At 40.3% G+C, this 19,681-nt stretch overlaps 1 protein-coding gene across 1 annotated transcript in view; it reads right to left on the reverse strand.

Moving 5' to 3' along the window:
• Positions 1-19,681, reverse strand: part of lrp2bp (LRP2 binding protein) — a 31,035-nt gene that overhangs the window by 779 nt on the left and 10,575 nt on the right. Inside the window, exons 5-8 of the mRNA XM_060833951.1 lie at positions 8,352-8,494; positions 8,058-8,163; positions 5,691-5,914; positions 749-914 (exon numbers count right to left, since the gene is read on the reverse strand). Coding sequence (XP_060689934.1) covers positions 749-914; positions 5,691-5,914; positions 8,058-8,163; positions 8,352-8,494 — 639 coding nt within the window. The remainder of the gene's footprint in view (positions 1-748; positions 915-5,690; positions 5,915-8,057; positions 8,164-8,351; positions 8,495-19,681) is intronic.

Genomic DNA, 19,681 nt, shown 5'->3' on the forward strand with positions numbered 1-19,681 from the left:
TACGCAAAAGTCCAAATTACAACAGTTCTGACATTATAAAGACAGATATTCACCAAAAGATGCTGTCGTTCACTTGTGGGACAGGCCAACATTGAAGTAGCCTGGAATTGTGTAGGATATGTCATATATGCAGTGATTCGCATTTTTACTTGTCGTAAATTCTTATAAATTTCATAACAAGTTCAGAAGGCATAAAAGCAGGGTGGCTATGTTGGAACTCTGCAGGACTTTGTTTTGACTTTGTGGAGTACTGAGGAGGCTGACCAAGATCTTTCCTGGAATAGAGCTGTTAGCTACAAAGAGAGGCTGGATAAGCTCTGGTTGTTTATTACAGCAGAGAAGGCTGGGAGGAGACCTGACTGGGGTGTATAAGATTTTAAGGGTGTGGACAGAAAGCAGCAGTCCTCCTTCGTTGAAGGGTTACTAACAATGAGCCATAATTTTAAAATGAAGGTTTAGAGGGGATCTTTAGAAAACATTTTTCACTCAGAGGGTGGTGGGAATCTGTCATGCAATGTCTGGGAGAGTTGTTGAGGCAGGAAACCTCTCAACCTTTTTAAATGCTCATCCAAGTACTTTTTTAATGTCAAAACATTCAAAGCTATGGGCCAAGTCTGGAAAGTAAGACTGGTGTAGATTGAGCAGTTTTTGTTGGTGCAGACTCAGGGAGCCAATGGAGTTCTTATATAATGTTTGAATCTATGAAATTAAACTTGTGATGATACATTGTAATACTTTTTGAACCTACCCTGCAGTAGTACTTCATGGCTTCTGCCTGATTTTGTTGTATCCCTAAGCCCAACTGTAGACATCTGGCGTAGTAGAAAGCAGCCATGGCGATACCCTTTGCTATGTAAACTGGCAAACAATCAGTTTCTTTTGCTATTCGTGGGATATTGTCATATTCAACAACCCTGGTTTACATTTAAGACAAATGAATTTGAAAAAATGGTTATGGTATGAACAATAAACAATGTACTAAATGTTCTAATTAAGTAGAAATCTCAACGAATTGATAACCAGATAAATCTTGCAACACCTCCAACTGAAGATAGTACTAATTATTATTGAGAATTAAACAAATTCTTGTCACTCAGCCTTACATTTTTTAATATGAATAAGTTGTCATAAGAAATATTCAAGACCTGAAGGGGAGGTGATAGCCTAGCAGTATTATTGCTAACCTATTAATCCAGAGACGAAGTTATGTTCTGAGGATCCTGCCCCAGCAGACGATAGAATTTCAAACAAATCTGGATTAACAGTTTACGTAGATTAGTCTATGAAACCATTGTCAGGAAAATTCCACTTGTTTCACTAATAGCATTTGGGGAAGGAAACTGCCATCACTACCTGATCTGGCCTACATTTGATTCCAGACATTTGATGTCTTATGGCTTCAGGTTAAACATGAGCAAGGAAACATAGGCTTGATGACTATGACACGGTTTGACTGGATGAATCTGTACTCTATATACTCATTTGGAGGAAGCACTCAGGGTGGTAAGATTACACAAGATCCTTCTGTGGCATTATCACTGTGCTAAGTGGGACAGACTTCAAGGACTTCAAGCACCTCAAGACTAGGCATTCATTGCCCACTGTAGGTCATCAACAGCAACACAATTGTACTCTGCCACAATCTGCAACCTCATGACCTGGCAAATCCCCCACTGAACCATTACCATCAAGCCAAGAGATCAATCCTGGTTCAAAAGACAGCAGGAGGGAATGCCAGGAGCAGCTGCAGGCTTACCTAAAAATGAGGTATCAATCTATGATCCTAATAAACAAGACTACTTACTTGCCAAACAACATATGCAGCAAGTGATAGACAGAGCTAAGTGATCCCAAAACAAAGACTGTGGGATTTTGTGCTGCAGTCAGTCTACTACAGTTATGAGTGGTGGTGGATAACTAAATAACTCATTGGAAGAGGAGGAGGTTTCACAAGTATCCCATCCTCAATGATGCAAGAGCCCAGCACATCAGTGCAAAAGATAAGGCTGAAGCATTTGCAGCTATCTTCAACCAGAAGGATCGATTGGATGACCTATCTTGACCTCTTCCAGTGGCTCCAGCATCACAAATACCAGGCTTTAGCCAATTTGATTCACTCCATATAATGTGAAGCAACTGCTGAGGGCACTGAAATACTGCAAAGGTTACAGGCCGTGACAACATTCCAGCAACTGTACCGTGCTCTTGAACTTGCTGCTCCCGTAGCAAAGCTCTTCCAGTACAACACTGACAGCTACCCTAAAATGTGGAAAATTGCTCAAGGATCTCTTGTACACAAAAAATAGGACAAATTCAAACCAGCCACTTATCACCCCATTAGTCTACTCTTGATCACCAGTAATATAATAGGTGTCACCAGCAGTGCTATCAACCAGCACCTGCTTGGCAATAACGTGTTCAGTGATGCCCAGTTTGGTTCCACCAGGGCCACACAGCTCCTGACCTCATGACAGCCTTGGTTCAAACACAGACATAACTGAATTGTAGAGGTGAGATGAGTGTGTCAATAAGCTGGACAATAACCTGGTGTCGTGTGATTTTTAATTTTGTACACCAATGCAACACTGGCACCTTCAAATCATGACTTCCTAAGGTCAGAAGTGGAGACTGCACGATGCACCATTTGTGACTCCTCAGAAACTGAAGCGATCGGTGTTCAAATGCAACAAAATTTGGACAATATCCAGGCTTGAGCTGACAAATGGCAAGCAACACTCAGGCCACCTAAATGCCAGGCAATGACCATCTAGAATAACAGACAATCAAATGGTTGCTGCTAGGCAGCCCTTTGTCCATAACTCTTTCCTGCAAGAATAACAGTTAGTACTACTCCTCCACTTGTTCTTTCCTTCCTGTAATTATGCAATTGCTGATAAAAAGAATGAAGACTGAATGTCCTTCCTCTATATTCTCAGCAGTGCATTCCAGATCCTAATCACTTGTGGTTTTTTTTTTGGATGGTTTTCCTCATGTTGCTTTTAGTTCTTTGCTAGTCCTATTGAAGTTGTGTTTTTTGATATTCAATTATTCCACCATTGTGTTCTCCCTAGCTACTGTCTTCAGGCTCCTCATTATTTTTTATAACTTCCATCAAATAACCTCATTCCCAAAGGAGATTAGGCTCAAGTGCTCCAATCTCAGTGTGACTGAAAGTCCACCTCCCAGAACCATTCTTGTAAATCTCTTCTGCACCTAAATGCCTTTATTCAATTACTAAAATGTGGTGCCTTCGTTTGGACACAGTTATCCAGTTAAGATCAAAATATTTTATAAATGTTCCTCATAGAATATACAATTAAATAAATTTTATATTTCTATTCATAAAACATCCCATATGCCTTATTAACCATTTTGCAACTAACGCTGCCACATTTAATGATTTATAAACATATATCCTAGCTGTCTGCTGCTGCACTTCCATGGGATTGTAATTATTTTGATCAGCCTGTTTGGACATGTTATGACACATGTCTGGGGAAGAGGAGACATTACCACTACACCATAAGATCCCAAATGTAAATCAAATAAATTCGATGTACTGTTAATGTGTACTATAAGGAAGGTAGTGATTAACCTTAAGTTTAATCAGTCTTTGATTGTAGTTTATCTGGGACAAATCTGCTTTCACCCCCCTCCCCCCCCTCCCCCCCCCCCAAGCACATCTATTCCAAATTGCTGCTGGTTCCATTTCATTATTGTATTCTGGGTCTACATGCACAAGGTGGCTGTACATCTTGGTCTTGTTTGTGCCAATTTTTTTGAATCTGTGCTATTTTAGCAATAACAAAGCATGCTCAAGGGGCTGAATAGCAGAATCTTGCTCCTAACTCACATGTTCATAATGTGACTGTGCCTTTTATTAAATAATTAGATTGAATTTAACAAGAATAATCAAGAAATGCATTAAGTATCCTGATAAAATATGCACAGTGAAGCAAAATCTCATGAGACCAATATTGGCAGAGTCTTTGCAGCAGGTATGCCCCAAATTGTGTTCATTATACATTAGACAATAGGTGCAGAAGTAGGCCATTCTGCCCCTCGAGTCTGCAACACCATTCAAAATGATCACGGCTGATCATCCTTAATTAGTATCCTGTTCCTGCCTTATCTCCATAACCCTTAACTCCACTATCTTTGAGAGCTCTATCCAACTCTTTCTTAAATGAATCCAGAGACTGGGCCTCCACTGCCCTCTGGGGCAGAGCATTCCACACAGCCACCACTCTCTGGGTGAAGAAGTTTCTCTTCATCTCCGTCCTAAATGGTCTACCCCGTATTTTTAAGCTGTGTCCTCTGGTTCGGCACTCACCCATCAGCGGAAACATGTTTCCTGCCTCCAGAGTGTCCAATCCTTTAATAATCTTATGTCTCAATCAGATCCCCTCTCAGTCTTCTAAACTCAAGGGTATACAAGCCCAGTTGCTCCAGTCTTTCAGTGTAAGGTAATCCCGCCATTCCAGGAATTGACCTCGTGAACCTACGCTGCACTCCCTTAATAGACAGAATGTCTTTCCTCAAATTTGGAGACCAGAACTGCACACAGTAATCCAGGTGTGGTCTCACCAGGGCCCTGTACAGCTGCAGAAGAACCTCTTTGCTTCCATACTCAATCCCTCTTGTTATGAAGGCCAGCATGCTATTAGCCTTCTTCACTACCTGCTGTACCTGCACGCTTACCTTCATTGACTGGTGTACAAGAACACCCAGATCTCTTTGTACTGCCCCTTTACCTCAATTGATTCCATTTAGGTAGTAATCTGCCTTCCTGTTCTTGCCACCAAAGTGGATAACCATACATTTATCCACATTAAACTGCATCTGCCATGCATCTGACCACTCACCTAACCTGTCCAGGTCACCCTGTAATCTCCTAACATCCTCATCACATTTCACCCTGCCACCCAACTTCGTATCATCAGCAAATTTGCTAATGTTATTACTAATACCATCTTCTATATCATTAACATATATTGTAAAAAGCTGCGGTCTCAGCACTGGTCACTGCCTGCCAAATGAAATGGAGCCGTTTATCACTACTCTTTGTTTCCTATCAGCCAACCAACTTTCAATCCAAGTTAGTACTTTGCTCCCAATACCATGTGCCCTAATTTTGCTCACTAACCTCCTATCAAAAGCTTTCTGAAAGTCCAGGTACACTACATCTACTGGATCTCCCTCGTCCATCTTCAGAGTTACATCCTCAAAAAATTCCAGAAGATTAGTCAAGCACGACTTCCCCTTCATTAATCCGTGATGACTCTGACCTATCCTGTTACTACTATCCAGATGTGTCGTAATTTCATCCTTTATAATAGACATTGTGTTCATATATTGTATATTGCCATGAGCAGACAGAGTTGCTATCATAGACAATTAAGGATTATAGTACTCTGTCAAAATGGAGAAAATAAAAAATAGTTATACAACGGAAACATACTTCAAACAATGTTGCATATTTGTAGCTTTGACAAACTTGCTGCATTACGATATTCTGAACACTCAAATTCAATTTTCTATATAATATTTTGTGCTATTTTAGTCAGAAAAGTGGAACTGCTAAAGGCTCATTGTTTTTTCTATCTAGTTGTCTGTTTTCTTCTCTTTAGGCACTATTAGATTTCTGTATGGTTATGCTGACGAATGGTTAGTTTGATTATTCTTATTACCTTTGAGCAAGATCGACAGTGTTATAGTACAGCTTACGACTGTAAAAGTAAGCAACTAGGTGACCCTGAGCATAAACATTGCCTCTGCTTGATGCTTCCTTCAGGCAATTCCATGCAGACTGTGTATCCTTATGGATACCTTGCCCAGTGAGGTACATTAAGCCCAACACACCCTGCGACTCTAGACTTCCATTGCCACATGCTTCAGAATGCCAAAAGAATGCCTAAAAGAATGGAAGCACATCAGAGCACAACTGTTAGAATGAAATATGGTCCAGGTTGTAGCACTATTAAATTTTCTGGTAACCCAAGATGAATCTCAGCAGTAAAAACTGTAGTATTAAAATCTAAACAACTAATCCCCTGGTGGCTCAAGTGGTTAGCACTGCTGCCTCATAGCACCAGGGTCCCAGGTTTGATTCTAGCCTCGGGCTACTGTTTGTGTGGAATTTGCACATTCTGCCCATGGGTTTCCTCCCACAGTCACAAAGATGTGCAGGTTAGGTGAATTGCCCATGCTAAATTGCCCATAGTGTTAGGTGCATTAGTCAGAGGGAAATGGGTCTGGGTGGGTTACTCTTCGCAGGGTTGGTGTGGATGTGATGGGCCGAAGGGCCTGTAGAGAACCTGATCTAATTCAGTTTTAGGTATTGCCTGATTAATTTTTAATAAGTCATTAATATTTTCCACTGAATGTATTGCTTTGTAATTCATTTTTGAATTTTCACTTTTTGAAAAAGCAGTTCAGCTATTGATCAGAGATTTTCTATTGCAGTGAAATCACTCATGTAGTAGTTGGAGGGGAAGGGAGATTTTGTATTTTCTTCAACATTGTGTTCTTAATCCTGATTATCTTCTGGGATATCATCATTGGTTAAGTTGGGATGAGGTAATTAGAATTGTAGGGAATAAATGTTGATATAGGCCCAACGGACCAAATTGCCAATTTCTATGCTTTAGATTCTGTGTGTTACATATGGGGAAATCATGGCCAGCATGAACAGGGTATTTCATTCATGGAAATTAGTGCAGAAGATTGTGCACCAGAAATGCATATAATGTAATAAATATGTTTTTATACAAAGGGTGCAATAAATATGAAATGTATTTTGATGGAAAGATAAATTTTATAAATATTTATACTTGTCTGCTAGTTTGTATGCCTAGGAAAGGTTACACTGTTGCTGAGTTCTCAGCAGTGTCATGAGGCAGAAGGTTTGGGCACAAAATTTATGTGGAACATTTTATTCAAAGAAGGTTGTCCCATGTTGAAGTTTAAATTTTAATCTGTACCTCATTGAAGAGAAGGTAAGAGTTTAGGTTGAGTGGTGAAGTGATTTTGAACATTAAAGGAGATTGCAGAGAGAAAGAATGGAGTTCTAGGTATTCTAGAACTTTGTGAAATTCTGGTCACATTATGCAAATTGCACCAGAGCAATTATAGCTATGAGGAAAAGTTGGATACATTGGGCTAATTCTTGTTAAAACAGAGGGACTGAGGTGAAATTTGATCAAAACATACAAAATTGAGTGGTCTGAATAGAACGGATTGAAAAGGCCTATTTATCTTAGCAGGGAGGTCAGTGACAAAGGTGATAGACTTTAAATGATTGATAGAAAGATTGATCATTTTCATTTGGAGGGTAGTAGTGGTATAGAACTCTCTGCCTGAAAAAAAATAGTAGAGTTAGACAATCTCTATTCTTCTGAAAGATGTCTGGATATGCACCTCAAATGCCATATACTGGAAGGCAACAGAACAAATGCTGGGTTGTTGGATTAGCCTTGGGACTCATTTCTTGGCCAACACTGTGACGATGAGTGGGATGATCTCTTTCTTTGTTATGAACCTGTGACTCTATAGGATATGGGTGGTGACTGAGTAATAAAACACACTATTTGGGCTGAATATTAGATGGTAGCTAAAATTAGGCATTGGAGGAGACCAGTTAGTTATTGCAGATGGTTACACGGACGGTTAGGAAGAAGTTCAAATAGGAAAAGAAAGTGTTGGGGGAAAAAAAACCAAGGAAAAGGTTTGCGAAGTATGTGCAAATATGTGTGCGTACCAGGCAGGGTGGTACTGATTGTTTAAGAACATTGGGTGAGTATCATGTGTAAGTGAATTTGGAATGAGGTTTCTAGATTGTGGGAATAGGATGAAAGGTTTATCTGGGGAATGGAGATTTTGATGAGATGAGATAAGATGAATGAGCAATGGGAGTAGTTTTTCATCATATAAGCCATAGGAACTGCAGTTTTTGTTTGGCTGCTCTTTCTGCAGAATAAGAAGCACAGTAAATGCTTTCATATTAATCTTGATTATACCGTGCATTTAATATAGAGATACCCATATTTCTCTTGTACCTTTTGCAAATCCTGTGACTCAGGTCTAGAGTAAAACAATCCTAGAATAGTTTGGGCTTTCACACTAGCTTTTGGATTACCATCATCTGCAGCAAGAAGCCATAGTCTGTAAAGACAAATAAAAAAAATGCGCAGTAACTGTTTTTAAAAAAACTTGCATTAATACAGTGCATTTCACCACCACTGAACATCTCGAAGCACATTATAAATAATAAAGTACTTTTGAATTGTGGCTTGTGCTGTTACTCTTGAGTCACACTGAGAACATGGTAAGAAAGAAAAACCCTCACAAACCTCTCCGCTTCTGCATTGCTCTGCTGGATGCCAAATCCTTCGAAAGAAGCTCTGCCCAAATTGTAATATGCTACAAATTTCAAATGTTGTGCTTTTGGATCTTCTGAGTTTATGATTCTGTTCATGTATTCCACACCCAAAGCCTGACATAAAAAGCAATGTAATTAAACACTGCAAGAAAACAGAAAAACTATTTACTTTGAAAAACAAGCTTGAATTTCCAGATATCATTAAAAGTTCTAATGTGGCGGACTGTGGGACTCAGCTTCCCTGACCTCCGATATTTAAACTGTGACCCAGAGGCCATATGTCACCCTTGAGCTCTGGCAATCCAGCACCTTAAGAAAAGATAACTAGTTTCTATATTTCTAAAGAACTTGCTTGCGTTGTTGATTTTGAAAGTGCAAACATTTGGGAGGAGCTGCTCTTCGTGCTAACGCTTCATTTATAGATAATTCCCAAATAAATTAGTATCCTGGTTTGTATCAGTAATTGCTGACAAAAGCAAAGTGATGGCAGCATAGTTTAAATCATTGTGTTCGATTTTGATTCCATGTAGGTTTTAAGTAGATAGAGAAGGAGCAAGTTTAAAGTCACTTGCTGTCTTGGGTATTGTAATTTCCAGGTCTTATTATACAGATCATTTTTCGTCAATTGTGTTAGAGAAAGCAACAACCCATCAGAAGACACGAAAGATGTTTCAGCAATGGTAATACTTTTCATAAATAAGTAAGCCACAGGAAGAGGGTTTGTGAAAAAGGATCCTTTGACTTTGCTTGCAGGCTTTAGAAGAGCACTCTGGATTTCCTTGCCACAGAAGGAAGTTTTAGAGTTATGTAGTCTTCTACCTGCAAGCTGGAGATTTGCAGATGTGATTGATGCCTTGTTCATAAAAGGTAGTGAGGATAAGCCCAGCAAAAATAGACCGATCGATTTACCTTTAATGGTAAGGAAACTTCTGAAACCATTATTTGGGGATAGTCACATGAAAAAAATGTAAATTAATTAGGAAGAGACAGCACAGGTTGCTTACGGGCATATAGTGTTTAACTGACTTGCTGGAGTTTCTGAACAGAGAAGAGACAGAGTTTGATTAGAGTAAACTGTTGATGTGATATTTATGGACTTCCAAAAGGTATTCAATTCAGCACCACACAGCAACTGGTCAGATAGCTCATGGACTAAATGGGACAGTAGCAACACAGATAAAATATTGGCTGAAGATAAGAAACAACGAGTAATGTGAATAGATACTTTTCAAACTGGAGGAAGATTTGTAGTGGACTTTCCCAAGGGTTGATTTTGGAGCAACTAATTATTTTGAAATGGACAGTTAGGTGACAGATGCAGTTCAATGTGGAGAAATGTGAGGTGATACATTTTGGTAGAATGTGGAGATATATTATAAAATAATGGATGTGCAGAAGCGGAGAGGCTTGGAATTTTATGTACTTAAGTTATTAAAGGTGACAACACAGGTAGGTTGAGTAGTAAATTAAGCATGCAGTATTCTGGCTTTATTTATCCTGGGTATAGAGGTTGTGAAGAAGGAGGTTATGTTGAATTTGTATAAAGAAAGAGTTAGACCTCAGCTGGACTAGTACATACAGTTCTGGGTATATTTATGAAACCTAAATATTAGAAGCAAGGGGAGGCCATTCCTCAACCCTGATCCTCCGTTTATTATAAGCTGATAATTGACCTCAATACCTTAATCCTGTCCTCCCCCATATCCGTTGATCATTTTAGCCACAAGAGCTATATTTACCTCCTCCTTGAAAACAGTGCTTTTTCCTTGATAATTTTTTTGGAGTAATTAGGCCCACACTCTCTGGTGAAGAAAGTTTTCCTCATCTCAGACATCAAAGGTTTACCCTTCTCCTTAAACTACGACACCTATTCTGACTCCCCCATCATTAGGAACATCCTTTCTCTGTATCTAACATATCTTGCTAGAATTTCACAGGTTCTACGAGAGTCGTTGCTCCCTCCCCATTCTTCTAAACTCCAGTGAATATAATCCTAACCCACTCAATCTCTCCTCACACTGCCAGCCCCGGAATCAACTTGGTAAACCTTTGCTGCACTTCGTCTACAGCAAGAGCATCCTTCCTCAAATAAGGTGACCAAAACCACAAGAAAGGATGTGAACACTTTGGAGTGTGTATAAAAGTTTTACAAGAATGATTTCAGGGGTGATAAACTTTAGTTAAGGAGATACATTGAAGAATTTGGGATTATCTCCTCAGAAGAGGAGATCTGATACAACTATTCAAAATGATGAGGGGACAAACAGAGAACATAGTAAGAAACTGTTCCCTCTTGTAAAACAACTGAGAACAAGACACTGCAGATACAAAGTAATTTGCAACAGAAGCAAACGCGATGTCCGAAAAAAACCTTTTCACATGCAAGTAGTTAACAGTCTGACATGGACTATGTGGTAGTCTGATGCAGGCAAGTTCAATTGCGGCATTAAAGATGCGATTGGATGACTACTTAAATAAAAACAATATTCAATATATGAAGAAGACAGGAGAATGTCACAAAGTTATAATACTCTTTTAGAAGGTCAGGAGGAATGGGATACAGGGAAATTTAGCTGTTTGGATACAGAATTGGCTGGTCGACAGAAGACAGCGAGTGATAGTGGAAGGAAAGTATTCTACCTGGAAGTCAGTGGTGAGTGGTGTTCCACAGGGCTCTGTTCTTGGGCCTCTACTCTTTGTAATTTTTATTAATGACTTGGATGAGGGGATTGAAGGATGGTTTAGCAAGTTTTCAGACGACACAAAGGTTGGAGGTGTCGTTGACAGTATAGAGGACTGTTGTAGGCTGCAGCGTGACAGTGACAGGATGCAGAGATAGGCTAAGAGGTGGCAGATGGAGTTCAACCTGGATAAATGTGAAGTGATGCATTTTGGAAGGTCGAACTTGAAAATTGAGTACAGGATTAAAGACAAGATTCTTGGCAGTGTGGAGGAACAATGGGATCTTGGTGTGCAGGTACATAGATTCCTTAAAATGGCCACCCAAGTGGACAGAGTTGTTAAGAAAGCATATGGTGTTTTGGCTTTCATTAACAGGGGGATTGAGTTTAAGAGCCATAAAATCTTGTTGCAGCTCTATAAAACTTTGGTTAGACCCCACTTAGAATACTGTGTCCAGTTCTGGTCATCCTATTACAGGAAAGATGTGGATGCTTTGGAGAGGGTTCAGAGGAGGTTTACCAGGATGCTGCCTGGAATGGAGGGCTTATCTTACGAAGAGAGGTTGACTGAGCTCGGACATTTTTCATTAGAAAAAAGAAAGAGAGGAGACCTAATTGAGGTGTACAAGATAATGAGAGGCATAGATAGAGTTAATAGCCAGAGACTTTTTCCCAGGACAGAAATTGTTAACACTAGGGGTCATAGTTTTCAGCTGTTTGGTGGAAAGTATAGAGGGGATGTCAGAGGCGGGTTCTTTACGCAGAGAGTTGAGAGAGCATGGAATGTATTGCCAGCAGCAGTTGTGGAAGCGAGGTTGTCGGGGATATTTAAGAGACTGCTGGACATGCATATGGTCACAGAAATATGAGGGTTTGTACATTAAGTTTACCTTACATGACGATCAATGGTCAGCACAACATCATGGGCTGAAGGGCCTGTTCTGTGCTGTACTGTTCTATGTTCTATCTATAGAAAGAGCTGGTGCAGACCCAATAAGCTGAACAGCTTACTTTTTGCACTGTGACGATTCTTTGATTTAGTTGGCGACTACCTTGAGCTTGGCAGAAAATTGTCCCAGCTTCCTTGCTTCAAGCCCCAGATCAGCTCCTTAGGATCCCAACTTCTATAACATCAAGAGTTCACTGCCTGCTTTTAACAGTCTTAACTGCTGCAGAATTCTACTGTTTAAATGGGAAATAGCACAAAAGTGAGTGACTTCTGAAAAACTGATAATTTTCTATTGGAAACTAGGAAGATTGAATTTGGATCAATTTCTACATATGCAGCTTTGAGGGTTTATGGTATAAACCTCTGAGGTGTACATAGGCAGAAAAGATATGGTTTGAAGGAATAAAGCAAAAATACTGGAGGTCTGAAAACCTTTTGTTTTGTTTCTCCCTCAATATTGTTTCTGCTGTTGGAGAAACTCAGCAGGTCTGGCAGCATAAGTAAAGATAGTAACAGAGTTTAATGACTCAATTTCAAAATGTCCAATTTATATTAATTCAATTAATTTTTTAAAAAAATCCTTCATGGGTTGTGGGCTTCACTTGCTGAGCCAGCATTTATTGTACATTGCCAGTTGCTCTCCAACATGCTGGTGAATTACTTTGTTGAACCGCTGCAGCCTATTTAGTCTATTTAATGTTATTGTGGAAGGAGTCTTCATGAATTTATACAATGAGTCTTGTAGATGGCACAAGCTGCTGCTACTGTGCCTCAGCGATGGAGGGAATGAATGTTTGTGGATGTGATGTTTTGTCCTGTGGATTTGCCTGCACTGTGTGAACATAAACATATCTTCAAAGTTATCATTGCAATACAGAATTTATAATATATAAAAATATCAGAATTGCAACCTATTTCTTCTAGAGAGGGAGGTAATCTTTATTCTCTTTCTTGAATTCATCTCCAAAGCAAATTTCCTAACTTAGCAGGTAACTTGGTGTCAGATTTCCAGCACTGCTACTCTGTGCGAAAGTAGGAGTGAAATAAAAGGAAATATTCAGGTAGTCACTAGAGAAGGAACTTATTTAATGTTTCAAGGTCTTTCATCAGAACTGTTTAATCTGGGGCACTTCCAGCATTTTGTTTTTGACAAATTATAGTACTTTGGTTTTAGTGATAGCGAGAATTCTGGGGTAATTCTTCTGCTCTTTTATATTTTCATTCTTATGACATAGATTCCAAGGTATCTGCTCTGGGGTCTCTTTAAGTTGATCGTGAGTGCAGGAAAATTTTGCAAGATGTTAATTCTGTGTCCATGCCATTAGATTACAACACATAGACAAACGTCCATGAGTTATGTCATATGCACAATTGATAAGTTGTGGTCATGGACTGCAATCTTGGGCTCAAGGTATTTTTCAATAGCAAACTGGTGCAATCTTTCACTTTTCTACATGCTAATCTTAAAATCCAAGTTGCCGTATACATTTAAGAACCAAATCCATGCTCTACGTCTGAAGCTCTGATCTGCAGGGTAGGGCAGTCAGCGGTCTGGAATCATCTCATGTTGAGCAGCTTTGCCTTTACTTGATATTTGATTTCTTTAAAATAGAATCACCATAATGGAAGATATCTGAGATCATGGTGGTGAAAACCATGCAGAAGACGTTGGAGTCTAAACACAATTCCTACATGAACAAAAATAGTTCAGTCATTTCTTTTGACCAGGCACTGATCTCCAGCTTTGTAACCTTCAGTTGTGAAACATCAGTTCCTAGGCAGGAGTGTCTTTCATTCATCACCTCTAATACCACGGGAGGGTCGGTAAAAGGACAAGTGATGGCAATCTGTGGAACTCCACTACCTTCTTGACGGATGAACGCCGGTTGAGGATATGATTAATGTTCTCTCCTTCTAGAATATGGGCATTTTTGTAAGCAGTGTCTGCATCAGGGATTAATGATTCCCGCCTTGGGTGACTGTCTGTGTGGAGTTTGCACATACTGCCCATGTCTGTGCGGGTTTCCTCTGGGTGGTCTGGTTTCCTCCCACAATCCAAAGATGTGCAGGCCAGGTGAATTGGCCATGTTAAATTGTCCACAGTGTTATGTATATTAGTCAGGGCTAAATGTCGGGATAGGGATTGGGTCTGGGTGGGTTACTCTTTGGAGGATTGGTGTGGACTTGTTGGGCTGAAGGGCCTGTTTCCATACTGTAGGGAATCTAATCTATTCAGCCTCTCTCTATAGCTCAAATCCTCCAACCCTGGCAACATCCTTGTAAATCTTTTCTGAAACCTTTCGAGTTTCACAACATCCTTCCTATAGGAAGGAGACCAGAACTGCACACAATATTCCAACAGTGGCCTAATCAACGTCCTGTACAGCCGCAACATGACCTCCCAAATCCTATACTCAATACACTAACCAAAAAAGGAAAGTATACCAAATGCCTTCTTCACTATCCTATCTACCTGCGACTACTTTCAAGGAACTTATGAACCTGCATTCCAAGGTCTCTTTGTTCAGCAACACTCCTAAAGACCTTACCATTAAGTGTACAAGTCCTATCAAGATTTGCTTTTCCAAAATGCAGCGCCTCTCATTTATCAAATTGCATCTTTCCCTCCTCAGTCCATTGGCCCATTTGATCACAATCCCATTGTACTTGGAGGTAACCTTCGCTGTCAGCTATACATCCAATTTTGGTGTCATCTGCAAACTTACTCACTCTACCTCCTATGTTCACATCCAAATCATATGTTAGATATTTTCTTCTTACTCCAAGCTAGGCAAATCTTATTATCTCTTCCTCCTCCATGATCTCTGAGAGATACAATCTGCACTGGCCTTCTGTGACAAACACTCAGATAAATTAAACAAAGGAACCCTGCAACTCCCACAATCCTTATCCATAACAATGGGGCAAATTTGCAACGTTCAAACAAAAGTAAATGAATTAGAATCACAGAATCCCCACAGTGTAGAAGCAGGCCATTCGGCCCATCGAGTGCACACCAGCCCTCTGAAGAATATCCCACCCAGACCCACTATTCCAATAACCTGCATATCCCTGGACACTATGGGCAGTTTCGTATGAATAATCCACCTCAACTGCACGTCTTTGAACTGTGGAAGGAATCTAGAGCACCCGGAGGAAACCCATGCAGGCACGGGGAGAACGTGCAAACTCCAGACAAACAGTTGCCCAAGGAATCGAACCCGGGTCCCTGGTGCTGTGAGGCCACACTGTTGACCACTGAGCCATGGTAATTATTTTTACTTTAAACACAATACTTTGATTCTATAACTCGTATCAATTCTTTTTAATGATTAAAGCAATTTGACAACCCTCTTCCCTAAAATTTTCATCTGAAAACTACAGAAATAATGTTAAATATTTCACTGAAATAATGGTAAACATCCTGGCTTCATTAAAAAGCTCAAAAAGAGGCCATCCATTCTGTGCCAGGGCAGCATGGTGGCACAGTGGTTAGTATGGCTACCTCACAGCACCAGGGACCCAAGCTAAATTTAAACCTCAGGCTACTGTGTGAAGTTTGTACATTCTCCGCATCTCTGTGTGGGTTGAGTCCAGTTTCCTCCCACATTCCAAAGATGTGCAGGTTAGATTGGCCCATTGTGTCCAGTGATGTAGAGGTTAGATGGATTAGTAGTGGGAAATACAGGGATAGAATAGGGTCGAAAATCTGGATGGAATGCTCTTCGGGGACTTGTTGAGCCGAATGGCCTGTCCCATATTGTTGTGACTCTGAACTGTAATGAATCCAAGAATGTTTGATTTACATTTACTAGGTTCTCAATCAGGTTTTCTATTTTTCTTACTTTTTACACTTAAATCTCCACCCTAAAATCTGTATTCTGAAAATTAAAAGTTATATCTCTAAAATAGACTTATTATGGAATCAGATATTCCTAACCGTGTGACTGAATTTTGGCCATTTTCTGATTCAGCCTCTTTCTGAGGTAACTTGGGGCAGTCCTGCAGTTGTCACGCATGTGCATATTAGTAAATTGCAAAGACTATCCAAATTCACTTAGTCATAGAGTCTTACTGTAATTGAAACAGGCACTTCAGCAAAGCCGAACAGGTTTCCTAAATTGAACTAGCCCCATTTGCCTGCGTTTGGCACATATCCCTCTAAATCTCTCCTATCCATGTACCTGACCAAATATCTTTTAAATATTGTAAGTGTACTTGCCCCTACCACATCCACTGGCAGCTCATTCCATATGCGCACTACACACTTTGCGGAAAATTTTTCCCTTGAAATCTTGTCACTTTCACCTTAAACCTATGCCCTCTCATTTAGACTCCCTACCTGGAGAAAAGACCTTTGCTATTCACCTTATCTATGACCATAATAATTTTATAAAACTCTAAAGTTATTTTTCAGCCTCCTATGCTCCAGGGGAAAAAAAGTCCCTGCCTATCTAGCTTCTCCTTATAACCCAAACCTTCAGTCTTGGTTACATCCTTGGAAATCAATTTTGCATTCTTTCTAGTTTAGTAACATCCTTCCCATAGCACAACAACCAGAACTGTATGCAGTACTCCACATATGGCCTTGCCAATGTCCTGTACACCTGTAACATAAAATCCCAACTTCTGTACTCTGTGCTTTGCCTGATGAGGGCAAGTCTGCGAAATGTTTTCTCCACCACCCTGTTTATCTGTGACACCACTTTCAAGGAACTATGTACCTGCATCCATAGGTCTTAATGGATTTTATCTACCTGGACTTCATGAAGGCCTTTGACAAGGTGCTTCACAGGAGGCTACTGAGTGAGATAAAGGCCCATTGTGTCAGAGGGAAGGTGCTAAATGGATAGAAGCTTGGCTGTTTGGCAGAAAGCAAAGAGCAGAAATAAAAAGGATGATAGCTGGTGACAAGTGGTGCTCCACCAGGTTCAGTGTTGGGACCACAACTTTTCACTTTATACATTAATGATCTAGATAAAGGAATTGGGGCATTCTGGCTAAGTTTGCAGACAATACAAAGATAGGTAGAGGGACAGATAGTATTGAGGAGGTGGGGAGGTTGCAGAAGGATTTGGACAGGTTAGGAGAGTGGGCAAAGAAGTGGCAGATGGAGCACAACGTGGGAAAGTGTGAGGTCATGCACTTGGTAGGAAGAATAGCGGCATGGACTATTGTCGAAATGGGGAGAAAATTCAGGAGTCTAAAGTGGAAAGAGACTTAGGAGTTCTTATCCAGGATTCTCTCAAGGTAAACTCGCAGGATGAGTCAGTAGTTAGGAAGGAAATATAATTTATTTTGAGAGGACTTGAATATAAAAGAAGAATGTACTTCTGAGGTTCTTAAGGCTCTGGTCAGACCACACTTGGAGTATTGTGCGCAGATTTTGGTCCCACATCTCAGGAAAGATGTACTGGCCCTGGAGTGCATTCAGAGGAGGTTCACAAAATTGGTCCCAGGAATAAAAAGCTTAACATATGAGGAACGTTTGAAGTCTATACTCAATGGAGTTTAGAAGAATGAGGTGGGGGGGGGGGGGGGGGGCAGAATCTGTACAGAATACTGAATGGCTTGGACAGAGTACATGCTGGTAAGTTGTTTCTATGGGTAGGAGAGACTAGGACCCGAGGGCACAGCCCTAGAGTAAAGGGAAGACCTTTTAGAACAGAGAGCAGAAGAAACTTCTTCAGCCACGGAGTGGTGAATCTATGGAATTCACTGCCACAGAAGGCTGTGGAGGCCAGGTCACCTGAGTATATTTAAGTTTGAGATAGATAGCTTTTTATTGTCAAGGGGATCAAGGGTTACGGGGAGAAAGTGGGAGAATGGGGATGAGAAACTTATCAGCCATGATTGAATGGCAGAGCAGACTCTAATTTCTGAATGGTCTAATTTCTGCTCCTGTGTCTTATGATCTTTGTGTTCATCAACACTTCCCAAGGCCCTACCACTAACCGTGTATGTCCTGTCTTGGTTTGTCTTACCAAAATGCAGCACCTCATATTTATCTGAATTAACTCCATCTGCCATTCCTTGGATCACTAGCCCAGTTGATCAAGGTCCTATTGTAATTTCAGATAACCTCCTTCACTATCTACTATACCACCAATTTTTGTGTCATCCATAAACTGACTAATCATATCTCCTATATTGCCATCCAAACCATTTAGATAAATTATGACAATAGTGGACCCAGCACCGACCCTTGTGGCACACCACTGGTCACAGGCTTCCAATCTGGACAATAGCCATCTGCCACCACCCACTGTCTCCTATTGTCAAGGCAATTTTGTATCCAATTGGCTAGCTCTCCTTGGATCCTGCATGATCTAACTCTAATAAGCAGTCTACCATGCAGAACCTTGTCAAAGACCTTGCTAAAGTCCTGGTAGGCAATATCTCTTGCTCTGTGATCATCTATATTCTTGGTCACCTCTTCAAAAGCTCAATCACGTTTGTGCGACACTATTTCCTGTGCATAAAACTATGCTGACTATCCCTATCGGTCCTTGCCTTTCCAAATGCATTTAGATCCTGTCTCTCAGAATCCTTTTCAACATCTTCCCCGCTCCTGATGGAATATGGATTACAGAAGTGACTGGAGTGGTCAGATATGACTAATGCACAGCAGTCTTTGTAAAGAACTGTCTACACTTCGGAAGTGTTACCTTTCCAAAATTCCCAAGATTTAGGAAACTTCCATTAAACTAGAAAGTAGCAAATTTGGTGCCTTTATTCAAGAAGGATCACAGTAAACAAGAAACTATAAGGCTGACTTGTGTTGTGGAGGTGTGAGAATTAGAGATTAAAGCTGCACGCTGAGAGAAGAACTCAAGATAATTGGGAACAGTCAGCAAGGTCTTTGAAAATGAAATTATAATTTTCAATTTTTGGAGTTCTTTGAACTCCATGCACTTTGGATAAGCAGAAGCCTGTTGAAGTAATGGATTTCCAGAAGGCAAAATACTATTGTAGAAAGTGCAAGAATATGGAGTAAGGGCTAACATACTAACATGGATAAAAGATTGGCTGACTTGGACAAATGCAGTCCTGCAGAGGCCTCAATGTTTTACAGTTCATATAAGTGACTTAGACGAGGGGAGTGAAGGCATGGTAGCTAAACTCTTCGGTGACACCAAATTGGTAGGAAAGTATGTTGTGAAGAAGAAAAAGACTTGCAGATGGAGTGGTATAACGTGGGAAAATGTGAAGTTGTTTTCTTTTGCAGGGAGAACAAAAAAGCAGAATATTACCTAAACAGACAGCAGCTATGGAATTCCAAGGTGCAAAGAAGTATGGACGTTCAAGTGCATGAGTCACAATTGGTATGAAGATACAGCATGAAGGCTAATTGGATGCAATCCTTTATTATGAGAGGAATTAAACATCAAACTAAGGATGTTTTCCTTCAGTTATGTAGGGCATTGGTGAGATCACATCTCGAAAGCTGTGTACAGTTCGATCTCCTTATCTAAGGAATGATGTAAATACAATGGAGGCAGTTCAGAGGAGGTTTCCTAGATTGATACCTGGAATTGACAGAATTGTCTAAGGAGAATAAATTGGTCAAGCTAGGCTTTATTCTACTGGGGTTAGAAGAGTGAAGGGTGATTTAACTGGAGTGTATAAGATCCTGAATGGTCTTACCAAGGTGAACATAAAAAGGATGCT

The sequence above is a fragment of the Hemiscyllium ocellatum genome, chromosome 2, assembly GCF_020745735.1.
Source record: "Hemiscyllium ocellatum isolate sHemOce1 chromosome 2, sHemOce1.pat.X.cur, whole genome shotgun sequence".
Lineage (NCBI taxonomy): Eukaryota > Metazoa > Chordata > Chondrichthyes > Orectolobiformes > Hemiscylliidae > Hemiscyllium > Hemiscyllium ocellatum.